At 39.4% G+C, this 18,133-nt stretch overlaps 1 protein-coding gene across 2 annotated transcripts in view; it reads right to left on the bottom strand.

Moving 5' to 3' along the window:
• FAM120B (family with sequence similarity 120 member B) overlaps positions 1-18,133 on the bottom strand; it is a 123,701-nt gene that overhangs the window by 10,983 nt on the left and 94,585 nt on the right. For both annotated transcript variants that reach the window (XM_012529905.4, XM_012529906.4), the window contains exons 8-11: positions 15,491-15,697; positions 13,701-13,809; positions 11,138-11,230; positions 739-790 (exon numbers count right to left, since the gene is read on the bottom strand). In XM_012529905.4, coding sequence (XP_012385359.2) covers positions 739-790; positions 11,138-11,230; positions 13,701-13,809; positions 15,491-15,697 — 461 coding nt within the window. The remainder of the gene's footprint in view (positions 1-738; positions 791-11,137; positions 11,231-13,700; positions 13,810-15,490; positions 15,698-18,133) is intronic.

The following is an 18,133-nucleotide window of genomic DNA, read 5'->3' as shown; positions in this document are numbered from 1 at the left end:
ATGAGGCAGATTAATACTTTAATTTTCTGCCTGTCATTTCCCTAGCCAGAAGACGTTCTTTTCTCTGATTATTTGAGCTAAATTTTACTTGAGGCAGATTAATACTTTTGTTTTCTGCCTGTCCCTCCCCTAACATTGTCAGGACTTGTTGACAGTCATCTCTTTTACAGGCAGCTGAGTTTTGGTGATAAAATGAGTTTATATTACTTTACTGACACCAATCTTGTCAAACCATTTGTTAGCTTTTAACCCGTAACAGGGATGCAGCCTATGCAACTTAAAACGCACCCTAAAAAGGGAGCCTAAAAATATTTGGAAACTCCTCAGGCTTTAGAACAATCCAATAAGGCTCATTTAGCAAAATAAATCCCAGAACAGGTTAGAGAAGGCTATCCCCCAATGTGAATTTACAAAGCTTTTCCATTTGAAGGTCTCAAAGCACTTAGGAAACAGCAACTCAGCATGACTTAAGTTGGTGGTGGGCAAGTGTCATTTTCTCAATTTTTCCTTGGGTTGGAGTAGATTAAGTCAGTGGATTTTAAGTTCAGGCCTCTGCATAATTTCTCTCTCAATAGTTTTCTGGTGGAAGCAAACTGGTCTGCAGATTATGTCAGGATTTAACATCGGATTCTTTTTAAAGTTCAGCATTTGATATGAAACATGCGTGTGATTGGGGAGATGTTTCCTTTGAGTCTGCGATAGGACTGGTTTGTTCAGAAGTGAAAAGGCTGCACTCACCCAGGAGATGATGGATGCCTCCTCCACTGGTCGTGTTCATACTGTCTGCTTCCTGTACCGAAGAGACGGGAAAACCAAAACTAAGAATTCAAGCTCTCTAGATAATCCAACGGGAAAAAACGGCACATTTCTAAGTATTTATAAAAACAACATGTTGAGTTGTATTTGGAGAACAGAACTTTATTCTCTTTTCAGTTGTGGCCACCTGCCACTAAAATTTTGTTCTATAATTATTCCATTAAAGTGGGAAGCAATTAATTAAGAGGTAGTGCTGTTAGTGGAAGTTTTCCCCTTTAGGAAACAGTGTCAGAATTGCTCCTGTTAACACCAATTCCAACCATCTGCATTATATCTAGACGTTTACTACTGCCAATGACTTTTGGAAATGGAAATTCACATGCAGATGGCTCATGGATAGACAATTTGCCAAGTATGGAAAAAAGTAAATGAGTGGCTATTTCTACAATTGAGCACAGAGCTTCTCTTTTCCAACCCCCAATGCAGTTGGCCATTTTTTGCCTTCTTGGTAAACAGGGAAGGTTGGGATGAAGAGAATGAGTAAAAAGGGTGACGGTTTTTCATACTGAAAAAAAAGTTTTTTTTTTCCCTTCAAAATGTCCCATGCTCGGAGTTTTCTTCTGGCATGCAGAAGTCTGTGACTTTAGCATTCCTTCCACTCTTTGTGTAATACACTTCTCTTTTGCCATCATCTTCCCCGTGGCTAGCCTTTTGGCCCTTCACACCTCTTCTAGAAGATGTGCAAGGACTCAGAGGAGTGAAACAAGCATCAATCAACTGTGCTGCTCTAGCAAAAGGTTGGGTAAAAAAGGAGAAGTTGAAAAGGAAGAGCCAACAGGAGGTTTGCAGATTACATATGGATTTCAATTATACTTGTTATCTCTGCCCCCATGCTTGTTATCACAGATAATAAGGGGTCCTTTTATAACCGCTGAGGGCCTACAGAATTACCACAGAGAAGTGAAAATCTGAAGAAAGCACAGGCAAATTTGTAGCTACTGACTGTGGAATTTAGCACATCACTTCTCACCAGCTGGGCTGTGTAAAGGTATTCTAACAGCAAGGAAAAGGTTAAAATGTTCGCACTTGAGCTGCTGTTTTGTTCTCCAAGTTGTGGGGCTTAGTATGCTGGCATTTTAAAAGTTCCAAGAAGGCTTTGATGTTTACCACCTTAGCAAGATGAGGTTCACACCTCCACTGTTTGCAGGGTTTATGGGGAGAGAGTTTTCTACTCGCCCTAGTTTACACAACCAGCAAGCAGAATGCCCTATAAAAAGGGAACTCTGGGTCAAGAAAGGTCCTACAACTTTTGTGATGCTACCACCTAACTTTCCCACAACCTGGTCAAAATGGAAAGAACTCAACCCTTGTCAAGCAAGGGTTCAAACTTTGGAAAGCTTTAGCAGTAACTGAATACTTGGGTTAGGAGGCATTTTTAGTTATTTTAACTCTGTCCTGGAAATAGTGACAACTTTCTACTTAGACTACTTTAATATCTTCATGAAATATCAAAATAGGACTTCAGGGTAGGCAAAACCCAGCAAAGAGCAAGCTGGCCAAGAAAAAGGTGATGTAATCCAACCATTGTAATTAAAATTGAAAAAGTGGATTACCTGACCTTAAAAAATGTGTTCCAGTCCTAGTAAAAGACTATATACAGGCACACACATAAACCTATACATACACATAAACATATATGAACATATACTTTATACAGAAACATCTGAAATTAGAAAACACATTTGCCCTTCCAGTAACCTTTTTCTAAACATTTCCCCTTGTAAGGCAAAATGCAAGTGAAACATATTACCCTTGCTTATATATTGTCTTTCAGGAAAGTTTTAATTTCACCCCCCCATACTAAACTCTTAAATCTGATACTAACCCAGCACTTAATCCCTCAATTTTGCCTTTACTCTTAAATTTTCCAGATCAAGCAATCACATGCATTATCATCCTTTCGTTTTCTCGTTAATTATTTTCCTGTCTCAAGGAAGAGATTTCCTTCAAATTCCATTGAGCTAGGGCATGGCCTTGAAGCCAAGGCTCTAGCTGCTGAGGCCACTATGGCTTTATTGCTCTGAAGTGACCAGAAGAGAAGAGGCAAAAGATGCTTCTCCAGGCCTTGCATCCAAGTCTGGCAAACATTCCCTAGATTTCAAAACATTTCCTGAAATGCAAAATGGTCATGTTGGCAATAAGAAAGCGGGGGGACCTCTACATCTGCATGAGAACTATTTTCTGTCTGAAGCTTTCCAACATGCAGGAGTACAGACGAGTTCTGATTCTCTTATTTCTTCGTTCTTGGAGAGCAGTTTACTATGCTAACTCTCCACAGCCATGGGAGAAACCCATTGCACTTATTTGATAATGAGGTGAGATAAACAGATGTCTAAACTGCTCTCTTTGTCTCACATTTAATTTACTAGACAGGATTGGCTATCATGGAATCCTGTATGTTTTAGTGCTATGTTAAAAAAAACATGCCCTGGAACGACTTTTCTAAACAGCTCATCTTCTCCAATCTGTTCCTGCACTAGCCATACAATCATTCCTGTTCCTTTCTGGGTCTAGAAGAATGGCAAATTAATTTTGGTTATTTGGCTTTTTCTTATATATGTAGATGGTACCCTAAAACAATGCACATTAGAAAGGAAATGTGCAGGAATTTATAGTTAGAGATGCCTGCACTGAATTGAAAAGAAAAACACGGGGGAGTGTGGTAAGCTTAGTATAATATACTGGGCGCAAAGAGCCAACACCTTAGCCGACCCCAACCACAGCTTGAGAATCTCTCAATATCGAAAAGAATACAAATGTTAGAGCAAAACAAAAAACAGGGTACATGTCTTAGGTGGCCTGTGATCATCCATTGAGTCATGGATTTGTTAAGGCACCAAATATTTACTCAGTGCCTATGATGAACCACATTCTATTTGGCAGGAGAAATAATAAACCAGTGAATGAAAGGTGGGGAGGGGAGTAATGGGAAGTACAGGGCATCTTGGGGGGCACAGGCTTAGAGCTCAGGGGATGAGTCCACGACGGAACCTCATGCCAGGTGAGCCCTGAAGGGTGAAAAAGGTTGTCTGGTAGTAGAGAGGAGGAAAGAGAGTTCCAGGTAGAGGGCTCAGCACGTTTGCCACAGGGGCAGGGATCTTTGTTCACTGGCGTGTCTGTGAAAGAAACTAACTGAAGCACTTTGGGATTCCAGGTTTTCCTCTGGATTCTTCATTAGATATTTAAAATATTTTTGTAAGCTGAAGGGAGAGATAAAAATAAAAGTACTCCTGGGGGAAAAAAAAAATGGGCCAGCTATAGAGTCTTGTTTAACCTTTATATTAACTCAAACCCATTTCACCAGTTCACAAGGACACCAAGCCACAACCTAACCTCAGAGCTCCTGCAGAGAACAGCTCTCCTCCCACTCACCAACCTCCTCCTTCAGTCACGCCCCATGCAGTATCTTTCCTAGCATGCCTGCATCTCTGGAATTTTTTTTTTTAAATGCTTTTATTGTGGTATCATATACATACAACCAAAAAAATCCCTCTTTTAATCATTTTGAAGGGCACAACTCAGGGGTGTTAATTACATTCACAATGTCTTGCTACCATCACTACCCTCCACTACCCCAACTTTGTCATTGCCCCAAACAGAAACTCTGTAGCCATTAAGCAATAACTCCCCCTTACCCCTTCTTCCTCATCCCAGCCTCTGGTAACTTTTTATCTCCTTTCTGTCTCTACTAATTTGCCAGTTCTAGATATTCTTTTATAAGTGGAACCATGCAATATTTGTCCTTTTTTGTGTCTGACTTATTTCACCTAGCATAATGCTTTCAAGGTCCACCCGTGTGGTAGTATGTATCAGAACTTCCTCCTTTTTATGGCTGACCAATATTCCACTGCATGGAAAGACCACATTTTGTTTATCCATTCATCTACTGATGGACCCTTGGATTGTTCCCACCTTTTGGCTCTTATGAATAATGCTGCTATGAATACTTGTTTACAAGTATCTGTTCAAGTCCCTGTTTTCAATTTTTTGGGCTATATTTCTAGAAGTGGAATTGCTGCGTAATATGGTAGTTCCTGGTTTAACTTTCTGAGGAAATGCCAAAATTCCACTTCTATTCCACTAACAATGTGGGAGGGTTCCAATTTCTCCATAGCCTCACTACCACTTGCTATTTTCTGTTTTTCCTTGTTTTGTTTTTTTTAAATAATAGCCATTCTATTGAGTGTGAGGCAGTAAATCTCACTGTTTTGTTTTGTTTTTCCTTTTGAGGTACTGGGGCCAAGGACTGAATCCAGGATCTTGTATGTGGGAAGCTGGCTATCAACCACTGAGCCACATCAACTCCCATGTTGGTTTTTACATTTGTTTTTTGCTTGCTGCTTGTTTCTGTTTTCCTTAGGAGGTACTGGGAACCGAACCCGGGGACACCTCCCATGTGGGAAGTAGGTGCTCAACTGCTTAAGCCACATCCATCCCCCTCTCACTGTGATTTTGATTGTATTTCTCTGATGGCATCCTTTCATGTGCTTATTGGCCAGTTCTGTATCTTTTTTGGAGAAATGTCTATTTAAGTCCATGGCTCATTTTTAAATTGGGTCATTTGTCCTTTTGTTGTTGAGTTATACAAGTTACTTATATATTCATAGGTCTTATCAGATCTATGATTTCCAAATATTTTCTCCTAGTCTGTAGGTTGTTTTTCTCACTTTCTTGATAATGTGCTTTGATGCACGAAAGTATTTCATTTTGATGGAGTACAATTAATCTGGTTTTTTTTGTTGTTGCTTGAGCCATCTCTGGAATTTAAAACCCTACTAGATTAATTGCTGAGAACCAACACTTCGAGATCAGTTGTTTTTGACTCCCTCAACCACTTCTTCAACTCTAGTCCTTAAAGGCTCTCTTTTCTCCGGGACTTTCCGCTACTTTACTTTCTTCCTCTCTAGTCCAATCCCAACAGGATTCCATTTCAACCATTCTCTTACCAGCCCCCTCAGCTTCCTTACTCTCCTTGTCCTTCTGCCTCCTACTTGCTTATCTCCAAACTTGGATCTTGCTTTCTTTTCAGAACTACACCAAGCTCCTGAGTCTGACTGGAGAAAAATCACTCAACAATATACCACCAAAAGATCGCTCAGCCTCATTTTAACCTGCCACAAGGATTGGTTACCATCTACATTGGACAAATGAAAAAGATGACAGCAATAAAAAACAGCAATGGCATATGGACTTCTGACAAGACTGACAGTGACTCTGTTGGACCAAGATTATTGGATTACCCAAATGATCTGGCTGTAGAATTATACAGAAATTCAAAGACTAAGAGTATTTACTCTTCTCTCCTAGGGACACTTTTCAAAAAAAATATGCACAAGAAGGAGAAATTTCTAGACACAAATATTCTTTGCAGCAGAATGTGAAGAAAACTCTTTGTTTCCTGTAAATTCAAGGAAGGCAGGTTCTCTTTGTCTAATTCAAATATGTTCCTTTAATATCTGTTTTACTTTAAAGAATACACCAACACTTGTGACATTTCTTCTAGGCACTTGGGCTAAGAGAAAATTTTCGCCAGGATGATGTGACGCCTTGCAGAAGACCCGGGCTTTAAGCACAGGGGTTTCTCCAAGGGTTGATTAATTGACGTCTGCACAATCAGGCTCTGGTTTGTTTACGTGTGCTTGTTTTGTTTTTTTAAAAACAGCTTTATGAGGGTTAGTTGACACTGTTTGCTTTTCAACAGGAAAACATGTCAAGTAAAAGAGTCCATATCAGGGGCCGAGTGTGGGTCTCTGCTGCTGGCAGAAGGGGCGCTCAGCAGTGGCTGGAGCCAAGTCATTCTTGGTGGGGGGAAGTCCACGTTGCTGAGCCCGTGCATAACCTCCACCCCTACCTCCATGGCCACTTTGTTCATGGGCCCACTGGGCAATGACAGGAGCAGATAAGTAAAGAGGCTGTTGGCTATCCACAGAACAGGTCATCTTATCCATCTGATTATTAAAATCTTCCTCTACTAAAGTCACACTCTGGTGTATGGGACACAAATATTTTTACGGTTTTTTGCCTACTCAGAAAGGTCTATCTACATACCTCTTCCCCAGACCTCTTTGTTACCAATTTTCCAACCCAAATATGAAGAGAAATTCTAGAATTAATGTCACTTTAGGGTGTCAATCTGGTGACTAAAGAATATATATCCAGATTGTGGCCACTTCTCACCACCTCTCCTATAATCACCGTGGTCAAGCCACCATGAAAGCTCATTTAGAGTAAACCTCAGAGTTCTTACAGTAGCCTATGTAACCTCAGGAGAGCTGGTCCTGTCTGAGAACACTCTGACCCTGTCTCCTGTTAATTTCCCTCTTCTTCACTCCACTCCAGGCACACCTGCCAATGACACTACTGGCTCGGGGCCTTCATACTTGCTATTCCTTTGGCCAGGAATGGTCCGCCCCTCAGACATTTAGTGGCCCTTACTTCCATCAGGCCCTCACCTCCATCACTCTCAGAGAGATGTTCCCAGACACCCTATTTAAAATAGCAAAAGAATAGCAATAATGAGAAAATATTCCATAGAAGTGGGTTCTACCATATAACTTTAGGTAAGTATATGTTTTAATTCCCTAGCTGCTTAAAGCAAATTCCAATGAAATGGTTCAGGTTCAACAATGGGAGTTCATTAGCTTACAATTTTGAGGCTGAGAAAAATGTCCAAATCAAGGCATAATCAAGGTGATGCTTTCTTCCCGAAGACGGGTTGCTGGCAATCTTTTGCCACATGGAAAGGCACATGGCAGCATTTGCTAGTTTCTTCCTTCTCGCCCGGGTTTCGTTGATCTCAGCTTCTTGCTTCCATGGCTTTTCTTCGCTCTCTCTCTGTATTTCTTCTGTCTATAAGGGACTCCAGTAACAGGATGAAGTCCCAAACTGAATGAGGTGGTTCACACCTTAACTGAAGCAGCCTCATCAAAAGGTCCTACTTACAAAGGCTTTACACCCACAGGAATGGATTAGATTTAAGAACACATTTTTCTGGGTTACATACAATTTCAAACTACCACACTCTACCCTCTGGATCCTCATAAGACATGTCTTCCCACATGCAAAATATATTCATTCTATCACAGTATCCCCAAAGCCTTACTTAGTACAAAGTCTCATCAAAATTGGTTATGGGAGTCTTCTCTCCTGGCACACAATTCCCCTCCATCTGAAGACCTGTGAAACCTAGAAAACAAGTTATCTCCTTCCAATATGCAATGGAAGAACAGGCATAGGATAAACATTCCCATTTCCATAGGGAGAAACTGGAAGGAGAACAGGGGTCACAGGTCCTAAACAATTGGGAAGCAATCTAATACTCTATTAGATTCCAAGGTCTGATGTTTGGTCCTCTGAGCCGGACGGAGCAGCAGTCCCACCTCTTCCCAGTGCTTTCAGAGGCCATGTTCATCCTGAACACTGGAGTGAAGGTTCCACCCTTTTCAAACACTGGGATGGCAGCCAGACTCTTACAATCCCCAGGGTATAGGGTCCACCCATGTCAAGGACTGGGGTGGCAGCCAGACCCTCTGCAGTTCCCGTGGCATCTCAGAAAACTGGAGTAGGAGCACTTTTCCTGAACGGAGAGGGAGGCCGGCCCTCTCCAAGTGTTGGGGCGGACTCGGTCTCTCTACACACATGGGTGGGCCTGATCTCTTGGCCTGAGAAGATGTTTTCGGTCCGGACCTCAGCTTCTGTGGTCTTGCCCTTGAAGTGATTTTTTTCTTCAATCTGTCCCTTTTCTGTTCATTTTAGCCCAGGCTGGCAGTGGCTCTGTTTATGTAGAACTCACAAATATGCCATGTTGATTTTGCATGTAGTAAAAGGGGGTCCAACCCATCAGACAAAAGAACTTTCCACAGATCCTCCCTGGATAACTGCGCTTCCAATCCTCTTGCACTGAAATGACTAGCCAGGTCCACTTTCAGTCACACCTTCTTTAGCAAGGACTGTTCAGTTAAACCCTCCCACGGAGCACTGTTTTCTGGGGGCTTGCTCCCCAGAAACTCAGAAGGTCCCAAACCGTCCGTTTCTAGTTTCTTGGTGCCTAGGAATTTAGTTCCCAGTGTATCCCTTTTCTCTCACATTTTACTCTAAGCTGCAAGGAAAAATCAGGCTGCACTTTAAACCGCTAGCTTAGAAATCTCCTCAGCTCAATATCCAAGCTCATTGCTTTAAAATTCTGCCTTCCATTTGACATCTGAACTCAATTTTGCCAAATTCTCTGCCACTTTAAAACAAAGATGGTTTTTCTTCCAGTTTCCAATTTACACACTAGTTATTTTCTTCTAAGGCCTCAGAAGTACCTTTAGCATCCATATTTCTACCAACATTTCTTAAAGCAATCTAGGCATTTTTAGGCACCTCGCAATTCTTCCAGCCTATGCCCATTATTCAATTCCAAAGCCTGTTTCCACATTTTAAATATCTGCAATAGCAACATCCCACTTTCCAGGACCAAAATCTATTTTAGTTTCCTAGGCTGCTTAAAGCAAATTCCGTGAACTGATTTAGCTTGAACAATGGGAATTTATTAGCTCACAGTTTAGTGGCTGAGAAAAATGTCCAAATCAAGACATCATCAAGATAACGCTCTCTTCCCAAAGACCAGCTGCCAATGATCCTCGACTCTTCTGCTCCTCGGCAAGGCACTGTTGGTGTCGGATGGTCTCTCCCTTTCCTTCGGATTTCATTGATTTCAGCTTCTTGCTTCCACGGCTTTCTCTTCTCTCTCTCTGTATTTTTTTCATTTATAAAGGACTCCAGTAACAGGATTAATTCCCAATCTAAATGAGGTGGTTTACACCTTAACTGAAGAAGTCTCATCAAGAGGTCCTATTTACAATGGGTTTATGTCCACAGAACTGATTAGATTTAAGAACTTATTAGGGGGCATATACACAGCTTCCAACCACCACCGTATAAAAAGTCTCGTATCATTTCCTATTTGTTGGTTAGTCTGATTAACTGCAGTACCTTCTAAATTACGTGCAATCTCAAGTATATTTTAGATAATGTAAAGAAGGTATTTTGCCCTCATGTCAGATATACTGCTCTAGCATAAATATTCAGATAATTTAGTTGGCAAAGAAGTAGATTAATCCTTATGCTTATACTGTACTAGAGATTACGAGTGGTGGAATGTTACTAAATATGTTCAATTAGACCATATGGAAGCTACAGATGACATTTGGTGGCATGATTGGGTAGGATAGAGTCCGTGCAGGTTAAGCAATTTCAAGAGAATATTTTCCAAAGCAAATATAAATCTGTATTTACGAAGTTTCTCTCTCTCTGGGAGGAGAATTTTTAAAATATTCACTACAAACTCTGGTCTATACTAAACTGTCTAGTTCACTAAATATGTCAGTTCTACCCTGGCACTGTAAAACGGTTACTACCAGAAGAAGAGGAAACAGCTCAGCACTCACCAGGCTGCCCACTAAGTGACCTATCATCACACACAAGCCTACACTGAAATTCCTGCCTCAGCAAAATTACTGTTACAGGAAATGGCAGCTCACAAAGAGTCAAACCCAGAAATGTCAATTTGGTTAATGCCCAAGATTTACTGTGCTTTAGTTAACAACTTGCCCAGTTTGTGAAATCTGTTTTAAAGGTTGCAAAAGTTGGAAAAAAATTTAAATTAAAGGTGTGTTTGTATTTAAAAGGATAAAGTTACAAACCTTAGGTAATTCAGAAGTCTTTATAAAGTTCGGCTGTCAAAAGTGTAAGGAATCTGAGCTTACATACTGATGTGAGGTTTTCTATTACTCATTACTGTGTACTAAATCCAGCTTAATATGCCATTAAAACCAGGTATCTGTATTATGTTTGTATGAAGGAAAAGATTTGTTTCATTTTCCAGATTACATTGCAAGGCTTTTAGGTATATTAACCAAGTCATGGCAAATACCAAAACGCTACTGATAGTAGAGTGCTACTCTTGGTGCTTTTTTCATTGGAAAGATTATGTGCATATAACCCTCAAAGAACCTTCCATGGATTAAACTGTAAAGAACTACGTCTTGAACAGACGAATGGACTGACAGAACATAAATAAAATGGCAAGTAGCAGAGATAGACTAGCATCAAGCATGGAAAGTGTCTCCATTTCACTAAGCAATGAAAATTAGATATGTCCATAACATTTATCTGACATAGTTTATTTATTTATATATATATACCGCCTATTTTCAAAACAGATATAAATCAGTTTTTGGCAAAATCCCCATAATAAAAGGACATCATTATGAAAGAAAATGCCGAGCAGTGCCACTGCGGGCAGGTCCTGTGCCAGCCTAATAATTCACTGTCTTACCTGATCCTCGGTCTCTCCAGTGCTGTCTTTGACTCGAATGACCAGGCCCATAGCCCGTTCTTTGGTAACTGGAGCCTTGTCTTCCCCATCTCGCTGTGGGAACATGTAATGAGCACATTAATAGGTTATCGAATGTCTCAGCCTAAATGATACATCATGTTCGAGAGTCGATCAAGGTAGCAAGGTGGAACTGGGTCAGCGGTTTTCTAACTCTTCAAGTGCTCACAAATCACGTGGAGAGCTCGTGAAAAATGCCCATTGAGGGGCCACAGCAAATGAGATTCTGGCTCAGTTAGTGGGAGTCAGGTAATGGATGCTGACAATGGTAGCACAATACTGAGGCTATAATGAGTACCACTGAATTGTACACTTGAAAACAGTTTTTTATATATGTGTATATTACAACACAAGGTTAAAAAGCTAAGATGAAACAAGAAACCCCTCAAAATAGACCTTAAGGTTCTAGTCTAAGTTCTACACTAATAACTGGTTTAATACTGGGCAAGTTACTTTGGTGTACAGTCCCTGCAATCTGAGGGCATTGAATCATATAACCTTGAAGTTGGACTTGTGACAAAAATGACTTTGAGGAAAAAAGTAATAGTTTCCAAATCATACAAATGGTGTTATTGATTCATCAGGTCTCTCTGGAAATGTAGTCTTCCTCATTAACTTGGAATACTATGACAGGATCAACACTCTCTGCCCTTTTGTATGTAGAATTCTACTACGAAGGGGTTAAATACAGTTTGCTATAAAGAGTGAAAATAACCGTACTGCTGTATTCCACGAAAATGCACAACTACTGTGGAATCACAGGCTAGCCTGGTGCTTTACAACAAAGCTTTCACGTCACGTCATGGTGACAGTGCTTTGAGACATGACCACCTGCCTTCTGAAATGCAGAGAGAAGGTTCAGGCCTTCAGACCCCAGGAACTCCTGCTAACTAAAAAAAGCCTGCATTCCAGCCACCTGGAAGTTTCCATGCCGCCTTGTCACTGTTTTAGAAACAATCTCAATTAGTAACGGGACTCCGGCAATACTGTCTTTATTTACAGGGTAGACTGCTGCTACCAGGCTTCCAGCCAGTTAAAGAATGGGCAAGGTGGAGAAAATGTTGGACATTTATTTTGCAACTAATACATTTTTGCTTTGGGTTCTCCAGTCCCACTTATCTATAGTTGGCAGGTGAACGTTAAAGGATATAGAAGAGGATGGAGCTGGGAGCAAGTCTGTTATACTGGGAAAAGGGGAAGAAGAACACTTCCTCTCACTGTTTTGAAATCCCTTTAGACATTCATATATGATCTCCTTTCGTCAGGTCTCATACACAACACCTGAGAGAGTCGGACACGTCTCGAGCTAGTTTACTGACTTCCTATCATCAAGCCTCTTGAGAATGAAATGAAATGGATGAAATGAAAGGCTAATGCCAAGAAGAACTCCTGAAGAGAGTCTGGTGGGTAGGAATTTGGTTCAAGGTTTTTTACTCTATCAAGAAAAAAAATGGGGCTATGACAGTTATAAATATAGTTACTAACTAAATGAGGACATGAGTTAGTAAGAGAAGAAAAATGCAAAACTTATCATCAAAATAAGGTAATAAACAAGATAGCCAATTTCACTGATTAAAAAAATAACCATCAAATCATTGAGATATAATTTTTCCCCTGTCAAACTAGTAAAAAACAAAAAACAAAGCCAGCACTCTTTAAATGTTGGACAGTGTGCCATGAAACCAAAACTCTCAACCACTGCTGGTGGAGGTATGATAAAAGGTTTTTAGAAAACAAGTTGGAAATACATATCTAAAATTCGATTGTGATCTCTAATTCTATGAATTATGGTACGCTATTTTAAGGAAGTAATTAGAAACTAAGAAAAAATTTTACACACCAAGGTGCACATAAAAGCATTACGTATAATAGAGAAAAACTGGAAACAACCTAAGAGCTCCTCTGAAGGGGAACTGATTAAGTAAATATATCTATATTTAAGCCATTGCTTAAAGAGAATTTCATTAATTTGACTATGATTATCCTGTAAGCTAAGTGCAAAATGGAAAAGCAGGACACAAACTGCACAGAGTGTAATCATGGCTATGAAACAGAAAAATATGGCAAAAAAGATTACAGTGAGAACACTTGTTATCTTTAGATGACAGAATTCAAGGTCATTTATATATTTTTTTATTTTACGACTAAATTTTTCTAATATATCATTATTAAGAAATAAACCCAAACTTCTAAAAATAAACAATCCCCATTCAAGCAGCCTCTGTACTCTAGGAATCCTCAAGGGGAGGTTATTTACCCAGAGAAAGAGTTGGTAATTATTTGATTAACAAGTGAATCCTTTCTGATTTTTTTTCCCCTAATGGGACTAGAATTTAAACCACTGAATTGAGCCCTATCATTTTACTTTTTTTTTTTCTTCTAGTTTGATCCATTCCTCGGTATTCTTTTACCACTGAGCCACAGGAAGGAGTTAAGCCCTATTTCTGATAGTGATTCAGAAGGCACTTATTTAATCGGTGACGCTAAACCCGGAATGCCTGTCAACCTGCATTGCGAGCCAGCCACTGCTGTCTGGTCAGGATCCGTCTGTTCTCCTTCATGCAGGCCTTGCAAACGGCTGTCTTCAGGGACTGGAATTTGGTCAGCTGAGCTCTCTGCAAACAGACCCAGATTTACATCAAAGCTGTGCTACACGTTTCGTCAAAAGAGACTCAATTTCGCTTCATTCAATCCAGATCATGCAGAACAGTGTCAGGCAAGTGGCAGAAGCTCAAGAGATACTAATTACATGAATGAAAAGTTTCCAAGGGTATTAACCTAATGTGCTGTCCACTTTGCACCCCGTCTCCAGAGCAGCTGTACAGTTTTCCTTCCACATTACAATTTAACAAGAGGTTTTTTGGAACTTAATGTTCTCCTTACCATTAAGCAGCTACATTCTTCCTTTGTCTTCTGTAGACTGGATAACCATTTTTAAAAAAAACCTCCAAATTCTATTGTGACTATTTAGGTTACTATTGCACAGTCTTATCCAAAAAAAATCTATGCATTTATCTTATTATTCCAATTCTTCTTCACTGTAAGAACATTAAGTGGTAATGCCAAAATCTTATTAAACAGCAGCAGATATAGGAATAAGAATTCAATCTTTCCTTCTAGCTTTTTGGTTTATGATTGTATATTCTATTCTATACGCACCTTAATTTTTTTAAGCCAAAGTCAACCTATAATTATTTTATACTTGGTCAAGAGATTAGATAAAGAAAGAAAAAAGGATCCATAATGGATGATTTATAGACTGTGGACCAATAAGTCTGGTCTACTTTGACCCTCTATCACTTTTACAGTAGCAAGCCAAATCTGAGGAATATTTTTCCTCATTATTCTGCTTTTGCTGTCTCTACGTAATTTTGGTTTCTTCTAAGTTCCGTACACTTAATTTCTTATGACAACCTTGGACATATTTCTCTCTAGCTCTCCTTTTTTTTTTTTTTTTTTGGTGAGAAATAGTGATGGTAACACATTACCAAATGTTTTCTATCTGATATGAAAGCTTAGAGTACTTTATCTTAACAGACCAATATGCTCTCTCACTAGCTCATAGTTGTCTTGCCCGTGCCTTGTGGATATTAAAATACATTCCAAATGAGTTTGGCTTGAGGCCTTACTTGGAAATCTTCCAGGAATCATGTAGCAATTGTACTTATAAAGCTGGCACTGCAGCCAACGTCCCCAACTAAAATGGCAGCCTTTAGGGAATATTTTCAAGTAATAAATCGTAACTATTCATATTAAATTAGTCTGATGCCGGTGCAAGCACTTCTAGAGGAAGCATTAGTTCTTAATTTAAAAAGGGGAAAGGATTAAAAATACATGACAAATTCAAAATGTGTCACATTGGGTGGGATGCTACTCACCCTCCCTAAGCAGAAATTTCAGGGTCCTGAACCCAATTTAAGTTATTATGGCACAAGCTATTAGATGTGTTGACTCTGAAGTCTCATGCTTCAAATCATGTGCTTTTATGGAATAATACAATCCTTTATTAGGAAAGCAGTAATTTAAAAAAATGTAATCAGCAGTCTTAGTGTTGTTTGTATAAATGTTTAAATCCTGGGAATATGCTTGTTCTCAAATGGTATGTTTCTGGTAAGCATGTTTGCTTTTCCCAAAGTAAAATAATGATTAGGCAGCTAGCACTGCTGATGAGAAATTTTTTGATGTCCAATACAGGACTCTGAATATTCATGATGCATATTCGGATGAGCCACTGATTTCAAAACTATCATCGTTTCTGAAAAGTGCTAAATGAGTAAAAAATAAAAATGAACTCACATTTTGTTCTACAAGAACCTCCACAGTATAACCTTTTTCAGCTTGCAGGTACTTCTGATGAAAAAGCTTCCCATCAAATATATTCCAGGGCATGAAATCATTCGTTCTCAAAGGAAAGCCACATGTACTGTTGACCAAAACCAAGGTGGTGAGGCCACGGACGAGGAGAGAACCAAGTTGGACAGCTCTGGAGTTGACATAATCAAGCTATTGATATTAGACACACACAAAAAAACAATAATAAAAAAGAGTCATTAATTTGTAGGAAAACATCAACCCACGTGATTCTTAGAATCACAAACTTTACCTTGAAAACACGACTAAAGTTGCGTTAATTAAAATACATCAGGGATCAACTGAGCTTTATGAGCTCCTGAATACAAATGTTATTTATTACAAGAGGGCCTTGGAAACAAGTGAAACTGAGAGAAAAAATGAGTGAAGAGCCTCTTCAGTAAGTCTGTATATTTACTCATGCAAGCATTCACTTATCCATTCAAACAGAAGACATTTATTTAGGTCTACTCTACATACAAAGACAACTAAGACAATGTTTCCTGCCTCCCAGGAATCTCTGGGTGACAAAAAAGAAAGGGTCCCTTCACCCATGTTATAGGTGTGGTTTAAAAGATCATTTGGTTGTGGATTTACTCTTCTCCCTTCTTTAAAGGAAAAAAAGCCAAGAATATAAATTTTATATACTGATGAGTTTACTACATTTAAAAATATCATACCCAATTGCCTGAATTTTGAAAATTAATTAACCTCATTTTAAATTTTATTTATTTATTTCTCTCCCCTCCCCCCCCTCCAGCTGTCTGCTCTCTGTGTCCATTCGCTGTGTATTCTTCTGTGACTGCTTCTATCCTTATCAGTGGCACCAGGAATCCGTGTTTCTTTTTTGTTGCTTCATCTTGCTGTGTCAGCTCTCCATGTGTGCGGTGCCATTCTTGGGCAGGCTGCACTTTCTTTCACGCTGGGTGGCTCTCCTTACGGGGCGCACTCCTTGCATGTGGGGCTCCCCTATGCAGGGACACCCCTGCGTGGCATGGCACTCCTTGTGTGCATCAGCACTGCACATGGGCCAGCTCCACACGGGTCAAGGAGGCCCAGGGTTTGAACCGCGGACCTCCCATGTGGTAGGCGGGCGCCCTATCCATTGGTCCAAGTCCGCTTCCCCAACCTCATTTTAAATTAACACTTACCATTTGAGAATACAATCTCATAGGGTTAATGGGCTGAAAATTTAAGAAGGCCATACCCATTAAAGTATTTTTGTTGTCAAATCTACCCGGTTTTTTAAAAATAAAATTTTACTCAAGTATATCATTCATATGTCAACATAATCACTTAATAAATATATAGCAAAAGTTGTGAGTTTATAAAACAAGCATACATATTATCATACAGGGCTCCCATACTTCTCCCCACCACCAAATCTGCAATATCCTCAAAATATTACTAGTAACCATAGCCCATATCTTACATTTGGAGTATTTCCCCCTCCACCCTACCTGATTAACACTCTGTATTACTATTCTATATTGGTTATTGTTCATGAGGGAACATTCTCTTATTTGTCCTGTTAACTACAGTCCATCTTCCACTACCGGATTCCCTGTGTTATAAAGCCCCATGCCTTGTACAATCCATTCAAAGTGTACACTCAGTGGCTCTCACTTTCATCAGAGTTGTGTTGTCATCACCTCAGTCAATTTTAGAACATTTTCATGATTCCAAAAGGAAATATCCCATAGCCCCTTATACCTCCTTATTGTTGATCCTTAGAACTGAAATAATATTTTTGCCATTGCTGCAAAATAATACAATATTAGCATTAACTATTGTTCAAAAGTTGTACATTAGTTGTAATTTCCCCATGTATCACCATATTCTTAGCACTTTATAAAAGAAGAGCATCTTATATTTATACTATTAATCACAATCTTTATCCACCACCAAAATCACTATATTATACATACCCTAGGTTATTCTCTAGCTTCCTTTCAACTGAAATATTACATCTACAAACTACCCCTTTCAGCCGCAATCACAGTTATACATCGGCAGTGTTACTTATACTCATTATAATGTGTTACCTTCAACTCTCTTCATTTCCACACTTTTACAATTAACCTTATTAATAATACTACATACATTAAGTATCAGCTCCCATTCTCAACCCACATTCTAATTCCTAGTAACCTATACTCTAGAGTATACCTCTTTGAGTTTACTCATTGTATTTCGTTCATATTAGTGAGACCATACAATATTCATCCTTTTCTGTCTTGGCTTATCCTTTAGGCTCATCCATGTTGTCATATGCATCCTGGTCAAATCTATTTTGACGTCAAGCAATCTAACTGTTCATGAATGGGGAACCCGCCCAAAGGATGCTACAGAGGAGATTCTTGCATTTGGTGAGAAACTGTACAAGATGCCTTTTACATTTCAGAATCACTTATAATTTCTGAAATTTTGATTTACAGTTTAGCCTACATTAGTCTCACCCCAAATGAATTAATATCTAGCAAGTGCTTAAGTGATTTTGTCAATGACTGGGTCATTCATTGTCTGGGTCATTCATTGTCTGGCTTATCTATGTCGCTCAAATTAACAAGGGGTTGTTTTAAATGCCAT

This window comes from Dasypus novemcinctus, chromosome 28 (genome assembly GCF_030445035.2).
Source record: "Dasypus novemcinctus isolate mDasNov1 chromosome 28, mDasNov1.1.hap2, whole genome shotgun sequence".
Lineage (NCBI taxonomy): Eukaryota > Metazoa > Chordata > Mammalia > Cingulata > Dasypodidae > Dasypus > Dasypus novemcinctus.
Note: the sequence above shows the minus strand (reverse complement) of the source record. Positions and strands in the feature narration are given on the sequence as shown.